Consider the following 18,429-nt stretch of genomic DNA (forward strand, 5'->3'; position numbering starts at 1 on the left):
TCTGCTCAGTTAAAAAACCGCATCATGGCTTTCGCTATATACACATGTTGCAGATCCCTTGAATTTAAACATTAACATCCTGTGCAAAAGGAGGTCTGCAGGCACGTTTAAGTGTAATGAACGGCTAGAGTTGTTCACTTGCCATTGATCGCAACATTTGGGGCTGATATCAAATTAAATTCTTGTAACGCTTTACTGAATCAAGTATTTGAATTTACCAAGGTTTTTCAGTTTCATATCTATGTGTGAACACAGCCCATAGGACCTTTCCATACAAGTGCAGGAGATGAAACACCTGCTCTTTTAACTCCTCCATTCCCACTATACAGGGCCCCCAAGAAGACCCAGTTAGGACAGCAATTTACTTTGGATTCTTTCAATTTAGCATCCTACATTCATTATTCACAACATGGCCTCCTGTACATTGGGGAGAACAAACACAGATTGGGTGATCGTCCTACACAACACCTCTGTTCAGCCCACAGAATGAGCCTAAGCCTACTGTCATCTGACACTTTAATTCTATGCTTCATTCCAACACCGATTTCTCCAGACTTAGCTTTAGAAACAGGAGAATAGGCACTTCACCTTTCAATTTACTTTAAAGTTCTCAGAACTAAACATCAGGTTCAAAAACTTTAAACCACTTTTCCCATTTTTTTCCAAAGCTGCTGAACTGATTCTATTCTTGTCCTGTGCATCTCAACTGAACCCACCTTGCTATTTTTTGACTTGTTTCATTATCACCCCCTTCCATCTTGTAGCATCGCTTCCTTTGTCATTTTTCACTCTATCGCTGACCTTCTCTATTGTTCTGTTCTTCCCTCCTAACTTTCCCTACCACTGCACTTACTTAATCCTTTTACATCTTCAGTTCTAACGAAAGATCATTAATCCAAAACCCCCAAAGGCAGGTGGAGGGGTGGGCACTTAATCAGGCAGAAGAGTACAAAGGGGGCCTCACTGTCAGCCTACCTCTCCCCAATTAAGTCCAGGCTGGAAAATCTGGTGGACAATCTTCCCATCCAGACATTGATTGAGGCTATTAAGTAGGCAATTAATGCCAATTTACATGCCAAATCCCACCACTGTTGGTATTCAACCAGTGAGGAAAACACCATGCAAGAAGTACACTGTGGACTCCTAGGGAGTGGTGTGCCTCATTCAAAGGCACTCAGTACCTAATCAAGGGACTCAGCATTGGGAATGGGGAGACCTGGTGAGAGCCACCCTCTGCCCTTTCTTCCATCCCTCCACCTAGCAGCCCACTCCACCACAAGCCTTATCCTACCCCGACTCACCTGTGGCCTGGATCCCTCAACAATCCCAGGCCTCTGGTGGGTGCATAACTATTAACTGCCATCATTCCCAGGGGCAGTGACGAGCAGTGGCGAATTGCCAGCCTCTGATTCTTTGACAGCTTCTGGATGGTGGAATTTCCACCCCGGGTTCTAAATCCCAGGGATGCCCATCACTGGCCACTCAAGCTCCTGTTGGACACTTAATCCTGGTGGACTTTCACCAACAGAGGCAACATAACATTCCCACAAATTTGCCAATCATTGGGCGAGACTCCTGTTTCCAACATTAAATTGGGCCGATAAACTCTGTTTCTCTCTTCACAGATGCTGCTTGAGCAGTGCGTATTTCCAGAAATTTCTCTTTAAATTTGAGGTTAATGATTTAGTTCTTTTAGGAATATAGGACTCAGGAGCACAAGTGTTCCATTTGGCTGATCTGGTTATTGTCTAGACTCCACTTTCCTGCCTGCTCCCCATAATCTTTGACTCCCTTATCTATCAAAAATCTACCGAGCTCGGCCTTGAATATATTCAATGAGTCATTCTCCAATACTCTCTGGGGAAGTGAGTTCTACAGACTAACGACTCAGAAAAAAATTCTCCTCGTCTCAATCTTCAAAGGGAGACATCTTATCCTTAAATTATGTCCCCTAGTTCCAGTGCCTCCCAGAAGAGGAAATACCCTCCCCATTTCACCCTGTCCAGTCCCCCCTTGGTTGGGGGTCAATGTGAAGGGGCTATGTAGCTGGCAAGTGTATTTGTGACTGTGTTACTTGTTATATTTGATTTTTGCGTTCATATCTATTTCACAGCCAAACAGGGGTGTTGACATTATGATTTTGCCTGTGGTTCCATGATGCTCTTAAGAGGTCACTAGGGGTTCTGTGGCTCGAAAAGTGTGGGAAACCCTGCAATATATTATTGTCTGTGTGATAACCCCCATTACTCGCATGGGGAAATCACTGATTGACCTTCCTGTAGGACTTGTTGAATACAAGCTCCCTGGAGATTGGTTATTAACTAACCAGGTGGACTCGTATACCGAGCCCTGTATAAAGCAGGCCCCCGAGTGGGTCCATTATTCCATTTATCCCGGTTGGGACCAGTTGTGTTCACCACAGGCTTGTGGTTTTTGCTCTACTTCATTTTGTGCAATAAAGCACTGCTGCTTTACAGATGTCTTCTGACGTTATTATAGTCTGGTGGCTCTGATTCTAATAACATTAAAATAATTTTGCTATGCTTATTACGGAGAAAGTAACATTACTAAAGGATTACGTTTTTTTTTCAACATGGTTTTAACATTGGCATAAAGGCTCTGTAGACTAGGATGGCCCAATGTGTAACTACAGCCTCCCTTACATTGATTTCCCAACTCTCTGAACCCTAGGATATTAAAGTAAAGCAGAACAATAGGGATAGTTGTAAACTGCTGGCATCAGCATGTCTCACTTATTGCACTCTCTCCTCTGCGCCAAAAGGTTGAGTCCAAGACTCACTCCGTGACTTGAATATGTAACCTAATTTGATACTTGTAGTAGTAAAGGACTGTTGGAGGTCCTTTTGTGAGCAATGTAAAATCAAGAGTCTTCTGTTTATTCATGTAGGTATATTAAAAAAACACAATGACACTATTCAAAGAAAAATAGAGAGCTCTCTCAATATCCTAGTCAAAACATGTCCTCGACAAAACATAACCTGGGGTATGGTGCATGGTGGATTTGTTACTGGATTAGTAATCCCGAGGCCTGGATTAATGATCCAGAGACATGAGTTCAAACTCAAGGAAACTAGGAAATTTAACTTAAATTCATTAAATTAAATCAGGATTAAAATGCTAGCATCATTAATGATGACCTATCTCATTTTATTAATATCTGTAGGGTAAGAAAATCCTTATCTGGTCTGGTATATGTATGTCTCAAGTACTACCGCAATGTGGTTGACTCTTAACTGCCCTCTGAAATGGCCTCAAACCACTCAATTATACAAAAATAGCTCAGCATTATCTTCTGAAGGGCAGTTAGGGACAGACAATAAATGTTGGCCTTGCAAGTGTTGTCCAAATCCATTGAAAGGAAAAGAAAACTGACTGGTCAGTTATCTAATTTACTATATACAGGAGACCTTGCTGTGTGCAAATTGGCCTTTGCATTTGCTATGTAACAATGTTTTTCTTTCTTTCAGAGGATACGGACATGGTTGGTTAGGCCACCATTTATTGCCCATCCCTAATTGCCTTTGAGAAGATGATAGATGAGCTGCCTTCTTGAATTGCTGCAGTGCATATGGTGTCGGTACATCCACAGTGCTGTTAGAAAGTGAATTCCAGGATTTTGACCCAGTGACAATGAAGGAACAGCAATTTAATTCCAAGTAAGGATGGTGCATGGCTTGGAGGGGACCTTGTAGGTGGCGATGTGTCATGCATCGACTGCTCTTGTCCTTCTAGAAGTAAAGGTCGGGCGTTTGGAAGGTGCTGTTGAAGGAAGCTTGACAAGTTGTTGCAGTGCATCTTGTAGATGGTACACACTGCTGCCACTGTGCATTGGTGCTGAAGGGAGTGAATGTTAAAGGTGGAAAATGGGATGCCAATCAAACAGGCTGCTCTGTCTTTATGCTGTTGAGCTTCTTCGGTGCTGATGGTGCTACATTCATCCAGGCAAATGGAGAGCATTCCATCACAGTCCTGATTTATGCCTTGTAGATGGTGAACAGGCAAATCAGAAGATGACTTATTCACCACAGAATTCCCAGCCTCTAACCTGTTCTGGCAGCCACAGTATTTATATGTCTGGTCCAGTTCAGTTGGTGGCCAATGGTAACCCAAGGGATCTTGACAGTGAGGGCTTCACCAATGATGATGCCATTGAATGTCAAGGGGAGGTGGTTAAATTCACTCTTGTTTCCTGGCACTTCTGTGGTGCACATTGTAACTACAGTTGAAATTCTCCCATTTCACCCACCACGGGAATCGTAGCGGGCAAGACAGAAAATTCAGCAGACCATTTAAAGGTCCATTGAGCTCGGGCGGGAATTTCCTGTCTTGGGTGCATGCGGTTGGAGAATCCTGCCCTACATTTAAAACAAAAAATAATTGACTGGGAAGTGTTTTAGATTGCCCTAAGGACATGAAAGACACAATGAAGTTAAATTTTCAAATGGGCTCCCCCAATCGTCTGCCATAACTTTGGCAGATATATCCAATTGCTTAAACACTGGGTTTGTACCAATTCTGCAGCATTTCAAGGGATCTACTGCCAAAGAAAAGGCAGCCAATCTAGCAAAGACCCCTGTGCATTTTCCGCATCCTCTCCCCTCCAAACCCCTAGCCATTTCCATTCTCTCGTGATGTCATTTTGCTGGAAGTGTAGTGGAAACAGATTTAAATACAAGATCGTTTCTGCTGCACTTCTAGTTAAGTAACACCCGTGAACAGGGACAGCCTGGAGGAATTTCCCAGCTATTGCCTAATATGTGGTTTGATACTAATTATTATGCATTAGATTTGAACCTATGTCTACAAAGTTTTCCCAATTGCCTCATGCTGTGGTGCAAAGCCACACAGGCCAGATGGTCTCATGGTTGATTTCAGAGCTGGAAAGTCATGACAAACCAAATCTCCCCATCATCGTTTTCTCAGAGCAATAAATCCAGTGCCAACCAACATCACCCACATCCTGAAAGCAAATTTTAAAAACTACTTCTTTGAGCTGTTTAGAACCCTGGGGTATTTACAAACGTTATGGAAATTTCTCAGTAAAATTCAATTTTTGATATACAACAGAAGGAAGGTGAGTTTGAATGGTATAAGAGAAAAGAAATACTGACAAGTGACATGGTTTTCATGCTAAATTACCAGGCTGATCTTTCTGTTCTTAGCTTCCTATCCTGTTCTACCTACTTCTTTGGGCTATTTGGGTACAGTCAAGTATCCTGGATCTGAAACCCTCGGGGTTGACTGCATTTCAGATAATTTTGGTTTTCAGATATCGCATATAAACTTACATTACAATAGCTTAAGTCTAGGCTAGCTATTGTCTAAAGTAAATAAAACTTTTAAAAAAGCAACTTGTATCACTGAATAATGAAACACAACGTACCTCTAATAAGTTTCTTTCACATATTCACCCCAAAAATCACAAGGTAAATAGTGCAAGCTTGCTGCACTGAAGACTGATGAGGTTCAAAAAAAGTAGTGTTTTTGAATGTGTTTGGTTTTCAGATTTATGGATAAAAGAAACTCGACCTGTATTTACAAGGGTTATGAGAACAGCCCTGTAAAATCCAATTTTTGACATGACATTCAACACAAAGAGGATGTGTCTGAATTCTATAAGAAAAAATATTAATGAGTGTCATATTTTCATGCTAGGTTGTTATCCTCAATTTAAAAGCTTTTGTGTGCGCATGAGGGATTATTGATACAACAGGTTGTAAAAGTTTTTTCATACTTACGTTTTAATAATTTAATATCTTTAATTATATGCCAATAATATGTGGATATTGTTGTGCTTAAGAATTAGGTATTGAACAAAATTTCACCTATGCAACAAGTACATCAAATAACTTTAAAAACATTAATAGGAGTGGGACATCAATGGGGCCAGATAAAGTATTTGTACATGCTCAACAACCTATTCAGGATAAAATACTGCTACTTCTCACTTATTCCCTGGACTTAATTTTTGTTTTGCATAAATGCTGAATAAAATCTAAGAAAATTGAAAAGAAAGTGAAGACCTCCTCATCTAAGCATATACCATAAGTTCTCTTGCACTCCACTGCCCACAAACTGGAATACTCCACCTCGCATGACTTTAATATGGGCGTCCAAGTCTTTCATTTTACCCTCTCACTTTGTTCAGTGATACTGACAAATTATCACCAAGTCAATAGGTTATTTTGTGGCTTTGTGCCCAGTTGGAACCTAAATGAGACTTTCCAGCATACTTGAGATTCTCAACGTTCAGAGAGAGCAGACACTTTCATCCCATTTGCTGAACCAGATCTACTGCTGAATGCCAATGTGAAATAAAAGTACTTTATGTAGCCTACATCAATTTTAGTTACTTCAAAGTGTTTTGCTTATTTGAAGACCATATATTATTTGAAATAGTAGTCCAAACTTATTAACAATGCTGACGGATACAAGGAAATCTGTCTCCCATGCTAACCAGTTATTTATGCTAGGGTTCAGAAAACTCTATCTGTAATAATTACAGGCTAAAAGTGTTAACAGGTTTTTTTTATTCATTCATTCATGGGATGTGGGTGTCACTGGCTATGCCAGCATTCATTGCCCATCCATAATCGCCCTCAAGAAGCTGGTGGTGAGCCACCATTTTGAACAAAGGAAACTACGTGTACACCCACAGTGCTTTTAGGAAGGGAATTCCAGAATTAAGATTCAGCAACTGTGAAGGAACAGTGATACAGTTCCAAGTCAAGATGGTGTGTGGCTTAGAACTGCTAAGTGGTAAAGGTCACGGATTTGGAAGGTGCTGTCAAAGGATCCTCAGTAAATTGCTGCAGTGCATCTTGTAGGTGGTACACACTGCTGCCACTGTACGTCAGTTGTGGAAGGAGTGAATACTTAAGATGGTGGATGGGCTGCCAACTACATAGACTACTTTGTCCTCAATAGTGATAAGCTTCTTGAATGTTGATGGAGCTGCACTCATCCAGGCAACTGGCAAGTATGCCATCACATTCCTGACTTGGGGCGGTAATTAGCTGGGTTAGATTTGTCCTGCTTTTTGACAGGACATACCTGGGCAATTTTCCACATGGCCGGGTAAATAACAGTCTTGCAACTGTAATGGAACATCTTGCTTAGGGGCATGGCTAGTTTTGGAGCACATATCTTAACTATTATTGCCAGAATGTTGTTAGGGCCCTTAGCTTTTGCATTATCTCATACATTTAGATGTTACTTGATATCACATGGAGTGAATCCCATTGGCTGAAGACTGACATTTGTGCTGCTAGGGACCTCAGGAGAAAGCAATGATAGATCATCCACTTGGCACTGCTGGCTGAAGATGGTTGCAACCTATTCTGAGTCCACAGCTTGAGGAATGGGGGATTTTCACAGTAACTTCATTGCAGTGGTAATGTAAGCCTACTTGTAACATTAACAAATAAACTTTAAATGGACAGGCGAAAGATTGCTTATTTCTGCTCTACCTATCTTCCCTATTCCCTCCCTCCACAACCATTGTTCACTCATCCCCTTTCTCTGTATATATAGTGTATTTCTGTTAGTACCGCTTACAACAGCATGTAAAGATTGGCTTCAGTTCCATCCTTCACCATGTGGCGTTTTGGAACAGAATTTGGTTGCAGAGGATGGTTGCCTAAAGGTGAAGGTTGGAAATTAAGAAACAAAAGCAGATAGAAAACTAAAATATGGCCATTGTGGAAAATGGCAGAAAGCAAGTGTAAATTACAAGGGTATGATTACCCTCTGGTAATCCCAGATTGTGAACCATGTGAATAGTGGAAGACTGAAATGAATATGTGGACAACGGCTACATCAATATCCAAGAGAAAGTAAGGTATGACCTTGCTGTTGTCACTTCCTAAAATTAGTAAAATTAGAAATAAAGTTATTTGTGAGATGAATTTCCATCAGTTGGATATTAATGAAGATTTAGACTTTCCCAACAGAGTGCTTAGATAAAATCCACAAGAAAGTTGATCTGTTAAATGTCTATGAGGCATTTTATTGACAGACTTAGGAAAACAGATAATAAATTCAAAGAGAAATGCATCATGGAATTTGACAAATTGTATTTAAAAACTTGATCAAATTTGATTTGGAAATGGCTGGCTCACTACTAGTATTTAAATTACTGGATTGTGCTAAGATGTCTGAAATGGACAGGCAATTGGGTCTAATTGGTGTTGTATTCTCAGAAAAAGAGACCCTGTTGTTTCATATGTCTGCTGCCTTAAAAAACACTCCTAGGGAAACAGCCATTTTCTTCAAACTTCATGGAACAAATGAGACATCCAACAATGACACATCATGTAAGAGATTCAATGATTCCTAGATTGTGAAACAGTCAGATACCAGATGCAGGTATCAATACAGCAGAAGGATTAAAGACAAACAGAATGAGGATGAAAGCATCGTTAACAGATTTGGCTATTACTGAGGACAAGATCAAAACAAATTAATTGGGCAAATCAAGCTACGAAATGCCCAAAAAGAGTTAATAAGTGCTTCAGGTTGATTCTAAGTATCATTACGCGGTGAACTGCCTAAAGCAAAGGGGGAAGGGAACCAAACTGGCACATTATAAAGAAAATTCTGAGGGACAGGAGGGAGAGGATGAAGGTAATGATGTACTCAAACAAATTATATTGGTTATAATGAGTTTGAGCCCTGTGATTACTTCTTTAACAGTGCTGTGCTAGATAGTACTTGGACTTCAACAATATGTGGGGCAGATTAGTTAAAATGTTACCTTGAGAATTGATACAAGGTTGAGCAATATAAAAGTACTACTTTCTTTAGGTTTGGTGATGACAATACATTGGGGTCATGAACAAGAGTTGTAATTCCACAACTCTTTGGGATTCTACAAACTCATTCACCCCATCATTGCTGCCAGCGAGAATGGAGAATTTAGCACTCAGCCAAAATTCCATTCACTGCAGTGGGGCCGGAGAATCCCAGCCCGCAGGCAAGGTCAAAGAATTCCGGCCAGTATCTGGAGCAGGTTATTTTATAAGTACTGATGTTGCCTCCAGTGAGATAACTCTGCCTCTGTGAAACAGTTACAAGTGAAACTTGACATAGGTCATGAAAAGGCAATTATTTCTGGAAAGTCAGTGGATCTACAGTTTACCTAGTCTGGACATTATTATGTCCTCTTAACAAAACCTGATGTCTCTCATCAGATCCTTAGATAAATATTAATGGTACAAAGTGATAAGACTCAGACAGAAAAATAACTAATTGTCTTAAATTAACAGAAACAACTTGCTTGTACTACTGGCCAAAGGTTAAGAATCTGGTTGAAAGATGCAGGTGTAGTTGATGATGAGCATACAAGGAAAATAAAAGACATCAGTGAGAATTGTGAAATCTGTAAAAAGTATCAAAGAATATAGTTGCCATGGATTTAAAGATATGGGACAAAGACAGAAATATTTATCTCCCCCAAATCTTATAGATCTGGTGACCTGATTTAGTTTTTCTACAATATATAGCAAAGATGAAAGAGTTATCGTAGATAAAAATCATGAAGAAATTGATACAACCAAGCTTAAATACTTGGGTGAGGAATATTCCAAAAAGAGTCTGGTGAATGGAGGGATGCGAGAATGGTGGAACATGCAGAAAAAGTTACTGGCAAGTTTAAATATTGGTTAATTATTCATGGCTAAGAGGCAGGGCCTATGGACCGGAAGAATGGGCTAAAGGCTGTTGTTTGAATAGATGAAACAATGGAATAAAGGCTGCAGAATAGTCTAAGAACAGAAATAGAAGCAGATGTCCCCATGACTATGAAGCTTTGGTGGTTGCCAATACATTTGAAGATAAACTAATAAAATAAACAAAACAAAGCAATTGGATAAAAGCAAAATCCTATGGATGCTGGAAATTTGAGGTAAAAACAGAAAATGCTGGAAAGACTCAGCAGGTCTGGCAGTGTCTGTGAAGAGAGAAACAGAGTTAACGTTTTGAGTCTGCATGACTTCTTCAGAGCTTGGTTACTATTCTGTGGTCTGAGGTAAGGATCAAGCAGCTTTGTTGCCTCGGTGGATTTGTAGTGAAAAGGTCCTTGCAGGTGGAACAGATAGAGTTAAAGGAAGGTAGGTGCTTGGGGTTTTGATGAGCAATTGAGTGAAACAGATTCAAGAGTGTACTCTCCCATATTCATAGGAGTGTAGATCAATCAACATAAAAGCCACATTTCTGCAAGGTGATACTTTTCAGAGAGAAGAGTACCTGATAATTATAAGATGGAGCAGACACAAATGGAAAACTGCAGAAACTAAATAAATATATCTATGGCTTGAGAAATACCATGATGTGGAGATGCCGGCGTTGGACTGGGGTAAACACAGTAAGAGTTTTAACAACACCAGGTTAAAGTCCAACAGGTTTATTTGGTGGCAAATGCCATTAGCTTTCGGAGCGCTGCTCCTTCGTCAGATGGAGTGGATATCTGCTCTCAAACGGGGCATACAGAGACACAAAATCAAGTTATAGAATACTGATTAAAATGCGAATCTCTACAGCCACCCAGGTCTTAAAGATACAGACAATGTGAGTGGAGGGAGCATTAAGCAGAGGTTAAAGAGATGTGTATTGTCTCCAGACAGCTTGCCTCCTGGACTTCCAGAATCTCACTGGCTGTCCTGTCTGGAGACAATACACATCTCTTTAACCTGTGCTTAATGCTCCCTCCACTCACATTGTCTGTATCTTTAAGACCTGGTTGGCTGTAGAAATTCGCATTTTAATCAGTATTCTGTAACTTGATTTTGTGTCTCTGTATGCCCTGTTTGAGAGCAGATATCCACTCCATCTGACGAAGGAGCAGCGCTCCGAAAGCTAATGGCATTTGCCACCAAATAAACCTGTTGGACTTTAACCTGGTGTTGTTAAAACTCTTATTGAGAAATACCCCCAGGATAATAGATCATAACATCATAAGAAATAGGAACAAGATTAGGCATTTTTAAGGAAATTACAGAGAAGTGTAAGAATTATGGAGTAGTTATAATGGGGAACATTAATTATCCAAATACAGACTGGGATACTAGTAACGTAAAGGTCAGAGAAGGGCAAGTTATAGGTGTGTGTTCAGGAAATTTTCTTACAGCAATATGTTTCTAGTCCAACAAAGGAGGCACTGCTAAAAATCTGGCTGTTGGTAATGAGATGAGCCAAGTGGATCAAGTGTCAGTCGGAGAACATTTCGGGGACCATAATTGTTTCATCAGGTTGTGGATGGCTATGCAAAAGGACAAAGAACAATCCAGAGTATAAATAATTAAAAGGAGGAAAAGCAAACATCAATGCGGTAAGAATAGATCTGGGCCAGATAAATTGTTGGCAAGAAGAACAGTACCTGAACAATAAGATACCTTCAAAGAAGAGATAATTCAGGTACAGACAAGGTACATTCCAATGAAAGGGACAAGCAGGGCAAACAAACCCAGAGCTCCCTGTATGATGAAAGAGAGAAATTAAGAGTAAGAACAAAAAGTGTGCTTATGCCAGATGCCAAGATGGATAATAGAACAGACAACCAGGCTGAATATAGAAGATTCAGAGAGAAGTGAAAAAACAAATAAGAGAAGCAAAAAGAGTATGAAAAGAGACTGGAAGCTAACTTAAAGGGAATCCCAAAGTCTTCTATGGGTTTAAAATAGTACGGCTGATTAGGGGCCTAAAAGAGGATTTACAGATGGAGGCAGGGGGCATAGCTAATGTATTAAATCAATATTTTCCATCTATCTTTACCAAGGAAGAAGATGCAACTTAGATCACAGTGAAAGAAGAGGTAATTAACAAATTTGAAGGGTTTAAAACTGATAAGGAGATGGTACAGGATAGGCTGTTGTACATAAGGTTGATAAGGCTCCAGGACTGAACGAGATGCATTCAAGGATTGAGAGAGAAGTGAGAGTGGAAATTGCAGAGCCATCATTTGCCAGTCTTAGACTTAGACACGGCTGGTGCCAAAGGACTGGACAATTGCAAATGTTATACCATTGTTCAGAAAAGGGTGTAAAGATAAGCCCAGCACAGTGGTGGGGAAACTTCTAGGAGCAAAAATCTGGGACAAAATTAACAGCCACATGTAAAATTATGGAAAGCCAGCAGGGATTTCTTAAGTGAAAATTGTGTTTAACTAACTTGCTGGAGGTAATAAAGAGGGTTGATTAGGATAATGCTGTTCATATGGTGTACAGGAACTTCCAAAATACATTTAGTAGCAAAGTTTTGGTTAAGGAATAAAGGGGACAGTAGAAACATGGATATAAAATTGGCAATGGATAGGAAACAAAGAATAGTGCTTAATGAATTTTTATGGACTGGAGCAAGTTTTGCAATGGAGATCTCCTGGGTCGGTGTTGGAACTTCTGATCTTCCTGGTGTACACTAATGTTCTAAAACTAGGTGTACAGGGCATAATTTCAAAATCTGCTGATGATATGAAATTTGGAAGCATTATGAACTTTTAAGAGGATAGTGTAGAAATTCAAAAGGACTTTAGAAATTCATTCTCTAAACTCCAATGAATATAGACCCAACCTTTTCTCTTAAAACAACCCTTGCATCCCAGGAATAAGCCTAGAGAACCTTCACTTAACTGCTTCAGTAATCTCTCTTTAAGTACTGAGACCAAAACTATATACAGTATTCCAGGCATGGTCTTGCCAGTCCCCTGTATAGCTGTAGAAATACAGCGCTACATTTATACTCAATCTTCATTGCAATAAAGGCCAGCATTCCATTTATCTACCTAATTACTCACTGCACCTGCATGTTAACCTTTTGTGATACATGTACGATAGCACCCGGATCCTTCCATACTGCAACATTCTGCAGTCTTTCTATATTTAAATAATATTCTGCTTTTCTATTCTTTGTACCAAAGTGGACAACCTCACATTTCCCTACATAATGCTCCATCTACTAATTATTAGCCCCTCTAACCTATGTCCCTTTGCAAACTGTTTGTACCTCCTCACAACTTGCTTTCCTACCTATCTTTAGATCATCAGCAAATCTGGCTATAGTACAGTTGGTTCCTCCATCCAACTCATTAACACAGATGGTAAATAATTGGGGCCCCAGCATTGATCTCTACAGCGCTCCACTAATTAGTTTTCCAACCTGAAAAAGACACATTTATCCCAACTCTATTTCCAATCCTCTATTCATGCTAACATAATACCCCCAACAGCATGAACTCTTATCTTATGCAGTAATCTTTTACATGTCACTTTATTAAATGCATTTTAGAAACCCCAAATATACAGCATCTACTGGCTCCCCTTTATCCACCCTGCTTGTTACCTCCTCAAAGAACTATTATAAATCTGTCAAACATGATTTCCTTTACACAAAATTATGTTGACTCTGCCTGATTGTAATATGATTTTCTAAATGTCCTACTACTACCTCTTTGTTAAAGGATTCTAGCATTTCCCAATGACAGATGTTAGGCTAACTGGCCTATATATGTTTTTACTTTATCTCCCTGCTTTCTTTATCAGTGGTGTTATGTTTGGGTTTTTTTTCAATCCGCTATGGCCTTTCCAGAATCTGGGGAATTTTGGAAGATTACAACTAACACGTCCACTATCTCTGCAGCCACTTCATTTAAGACCTTAGGATGCAGACCATCAGTTCCAAGGGATTTTGCATTCTTTACTACCATTCGTTTTCCTGTAAGCTTTTTAAAAATTCATTCATGGGACATGGGCGTCACTGGTTGGCCAGCATTTATTGCCCATCTCTAGTTGCCCTTGCTGAAAGGACAGTTGAGAGTCAACCACATTGCTGTAGCTCTGGAGTCACATGTAGGCCAGACCAGGTAAGGACAGCAGATTTCCTTCCCTAAAGAACATTAGTGAACCAGATGGGTTTTTGCGACAATCGACAATGGTTTTATGGTCATCGATAGATGCTTAATTCCAGATATTTTTTATTGAATTCAAATTCCACCATCTGCCGTGGCAGGATTCAAACCTGGGTCCCCAGAACATTAGCTGAGTTTCTGGATTAATAGTCTAGTGATAATACCACAAGCTCCCCTTTTGGTCCCATTACTTTTATATTTTTCAGTGAGATCTGTTCTACTCAAAATAGGTTGTGTTCAACTAAAAGCTGATCCCACATAATTTTATTGGTACCATGAAGGAAAAGTTCTTGATGCATGTTGATGATTTCTTATAGGACGCTAGTGCAAAATTTGAGTTATGTGCTAGTAATAAGTCTAGAATAGCATTTAAAATTGGGAGCCAAGCTTGTGGGGCCTTAGTTTAGACATCAAGCAAATTCAGTCTGGAATAACTTTAAATCAAGAATCATATTTAGAGAGTATTACTCTAATCCTTGTTAATAATTCTAGGGCATCCCAGAAAAATGTTATATTTAAAGAGGCAGAGCAATTGCGATGTTTGATTGATCAGTTGAATTGATTGTGCACTCAACTAGACCAGTTGTTAGTTTGACATGTTGGAGTTAATTTCTATAATGGGACACCCTTGAGTCAGAAATATTTCAAAGGCAAGTAAGAAAATTAATTTAAGAAAATTAGATCTGGATAAATGCATACTTAAGTTCCTATCCTTTCACTAACCCTAAAAAAACATGAAGCTAGTCATTTTACCAATGCTTCATGAGGTAATATTCCTGATAAGTAGTCTAGTGCAGTTTGTTTCATAATGTTTCTGATAGGTGAGAACAGGAAATGTACTTGAACATGGGAATTTAAGAACATTTTTAAAAGTAGGTTAGTAATACTCTGGCTGCTGAAACATTTGGTTTTCTGAAAACTGCTGGATATGGATACTTGTCAAACATCTTAAGTACAGGGTGCAAACTGAAGAATGTACATCCATTGAACATAATGTAGATAATCATTCATTGTGGGATAATGTAAACTCTATGGAAAGTGTAAGAAACAGTTATGGATTGACCTTCCTAGCTTAAAACAAATGCTGGAAAGGAAATCTTTAAAATTAAATTGGTTGATGAGAGCCATCAACTGTAGGATTGTTTTACTAAAGAAAAGTATGAAGAAATTGTTCAGGAGGAAGGGTGTTTCACAATGTCATACTTTGTACAGGATATGGAAGTCTTTGAATCTGTTATTTGTATATTAGTTGTGTTTAATTGCATGCAGTTTGTGGGTATTAACTGGAGTTTTGTTTGTTCTCCTATAAATAAGGATAGACTGAAACTAGGCTTGTTAGGTTAGGAGATGCAAATTAGTAATGTGTATTTTTATAAACAAAACTTATAAGAATGTGTAAAGGTTGTCTCCAGTTCTATGCTTCATCAATTTAGCTTTCTGGAATAGAATAAACCATTCTAATAGATGGTGCATAGTTAAATTACCGTACCTACCTTTTACCTTGTGCTTTCCAAGCCCCATTGTCAATTTTAGAAATGGAACTCATTTCTTAGTCTTTAGTTGGCTGAAAAGTCGATTCAAATGCTGTTTTTTCCATGAATTAATCCCTAAACATTGAAATTTGATTTGACCATATCACTAAAGTAATCAGGTCAAATCTATAATATTTGTCACCTGTCAATTTTGCATGCCCAAAACGTTATTCAATCAGTGAATCCAGGAATAATGAATTGCCAATGCGTGATATCAGCAGCAACATGCCAAGGATCATTACAAATTTATAACGGCTATGATCAGGGGCTTAATGTTTTGAATTTTAATCTCCTCTCGCTCCATCCAAGAACAGGAAAACATCTCTTCAATTGACAGGTCTAATAACAGAATCTGTAATAATGCAGATGGATTTTATTTTTTGCTGAATTGTTGTCAAGCAGATGGAAACAAGGTTGCATTACAGCACCACAAGACTACGCGCCCTATGCTAATTGATATGCACTTCTATCTGCCAGCATTCCAAACGCAAGCATACTTTGGCTAACCTAATTCCCAAACTGACGTCTCAGCATCCTGGTACTCAAATTTCAGTTTGGGGTTCTGGTCTTCCCTTGATTCAATTTTTCACTTTGTTAATGACAGAGAAAATCTGTTTGTGGTGCCACAAACAATAATTTTCATCTGCACCAGGAATGAAATGCAAGCTCTGTAGTGAAAATAATGGTTCAAATATTAAACCCTTATGATAACAAAGCTATTGTATGACATTTGTCACAACTCTTTTACATTTATTGTGTCCAGATGTTTTTTTCCATATAAGTTGTATATGATATTTTGTTTAAACATTGCCATATGTTCAAATATAACATTGCATCATATAATATCACATCCCATAGTATAAAATATAAAAGGACGTTGTTAGGAAGAACTGCACTTACGGACAATGCACTGGTTTCCGCCAGGTAACGTTTTCCATCCCGGGCAGCAGTAAGAGTGGAATCGAGACCCACAGACATTTGGCCTGTGATGTGTACATTGAAAATCAAAACCATTCAAAAATTAAACAGGGCACTTCAAAATGGGAAAAAAAATAGTAAGTATCACAGATTAAATAAAAGCAAAACCAATTTCTATCTTAATTATAAAAGATGGAGAAAATGTATTAAAAACAACTTATGTTTTACACTTAAAGATAGTTATTGATTTTTTGTTCCAGAATGACTTTCTTTGGCATAAATATTATGCAGGGGGTGGAAACTCAGCAAATATCAAAGTATGGACTACTTTTGGAAGACAGAAAGGAAAGCCATACATCTTGTCTGGTTTCTGCTATCCTAACAGATTGCGAGTACTGCATTAATTTTTAACGCTAATAATTTTGCTCCACGCAGCTTTACTCGCGGAGAGGGTATTTTAAAACTTTTAAAAACTTTTTGAAATAAGGCAACTTCTTATTTTCTTCAAAATGATTGCAGCCTTTCCCTGTCCCTATACATTTTTGGAACCCCATTCTGTATTGCACGCCCACCCGAGAGATTTTCCATACACAAAAACTGACCATTTTTTCTCACAGCTGAAGATCTAATTACTTTTTTCTGCAAGTCCCTAAATGAAACGGTCTGTAGGCTTACAAATACTAAAACTGGGAAAAGCCAATATCGTTCACTTTGGAGTCTTGAGAACTGCAATTAAAGCTGTTTAGCCGATTAACTTTTAACTCTGGCTTGTGAAGCCGCTGAATAGTTTTCTAATAAGGTCAAGATGATTCTCGGTTTGGAAGGACAAGTGCTGGAAATATCGTGACCTGTCTGCTTTCGGTACAGCCGATGAGTGATCTGTGTATTTTCAGCATTTGGAGCTTTTGCTTTTTTTTTTAACCTTCCCAACTGTAAATGCAGCTGATCACCGTTACAGACGAATACAGGCTGAAGGGGATTTCTCGAAAGAGATCCGGGAAATCTCCAAGAACGTATTCAATTCTAACTTACTGTAAAAGTTAGTGGATGACAGCTCAGCGACAATTCTACTTTTACATTGAAACATACAGCCATAGCAGGTAATATTCCAGTCCCTATGTTTTGAACGTTACAAAACATATTCAAACCTATATGCATTGTTTTTTAAAAAAAGATAGAAATGGTGTGTATACCCTCTCAACATATCATGTCCTCTTCTCCTCACTTTGGCTGCTGCTGCTTCCCTCATTTCATTTGGATTGTATCTTTGTGCTTCAAAGCTCCTTGGATATTGCTGTCCAGTCACTTTTTCCACCACGATGCCTGCAATTGCTACACATCCCAGCAGAAATTTCCAACAGCACCGTATCCCCATTCCGGGAACACACTAGCTCCTTGGCTTGTTGAAGGATTTCCAGATCACGTTTCAAGAATAACTTCACAGTCCTGTTGACCCGATTAGCATTCACTTTATAACTCGGGTTCCTCTCAGTTGTTCATAAAAATCTGATAAACCTACGGTTTTCTTAAAGTTTGCAAAAACAAAAAAAAATCAAAACTTTTGTTTCAACTGCGACTTAATGCACCGCCACCCCTCAAAAAAATCAAAGTGGGGTAGGGAAGGGGGGTAAACGCATGAATGTAAAGACTTTTTTTGTAAAAAAAAGGTGTTGCTGTTTAAGAGAACTGAAGCGTGCCTGGGATCTTTGCAAAAAGCCGCCACTCCGGCGAACTGAGACTGAGAGGCTGCAGAGAGAGCCGGGGCTTTTCACTGGCTGCTGTCAATGGAGAGAGAGTGAGCACAAGCACGTGGGCTTAGGGGAGGACTTAACCCAGGAGAGAGAGGAGTTTCCCTCTGCTGTCTCACTCACACATTTCAATACTCCACTGGGTGGTGCAAACGAAATGGGAGAGGCGTCGAATGTGGACTTTCTCCATTTCTTGCTTCTTCCACCCCCATTGTTTTGAAATGAGGTAAAGTCGTCTTAAATCATCGGAGAGATTACTTCAGAAGTTGTTCCTTTTCCTTGTACGCGTTTGCATAAAAGCTACTTTATCCCT

At 39.2% G+C, this 18,429-nt stretch overlaps 1 protein-coding gene across 1 annotated transcript in view; it reads right to left on the bottom strand.

Moving 5' to 3' along the window:
• Positions 1–17,853, bottom strand: part of fbn2 (fibrillin 2) — a 348,986-nt gene extending 331,133 nt beyond the window's left edge. The window contains exons 1-2 of the mRNA XM_078214343.1: positions 17,562–17,853; positions 16,351–16,433 (exon numbers count right to left, since the gene is read on the bottom strand). Coding sequence (XP_078070469.1) covers positions 16,351–16,433; positions 17,562–17,743 — 265 coding nt within the window. The 5' untranslated portion in view covers positions 17,744–17,853. The remainder of the gene's footprint in view (positions 1–16,350; positions 16,434–17,561) is intronic.
• Positions 17,854–18,429: the final 576 nt, after the last annotated feature.

Source organism: Mustelus asterias, chromosome 6 (assembly GCF_964213995.1).
Source record: "Mustelus asterias chromosome 6, sMusAst1.hap1.1, whole genome shotgun sequence".
NCBI lineage: Eukaryota > Metazoa > Chordata > Chondrichthyes > Carcharhiniformes > Triakidae > Mustelus > Mustelus asterias.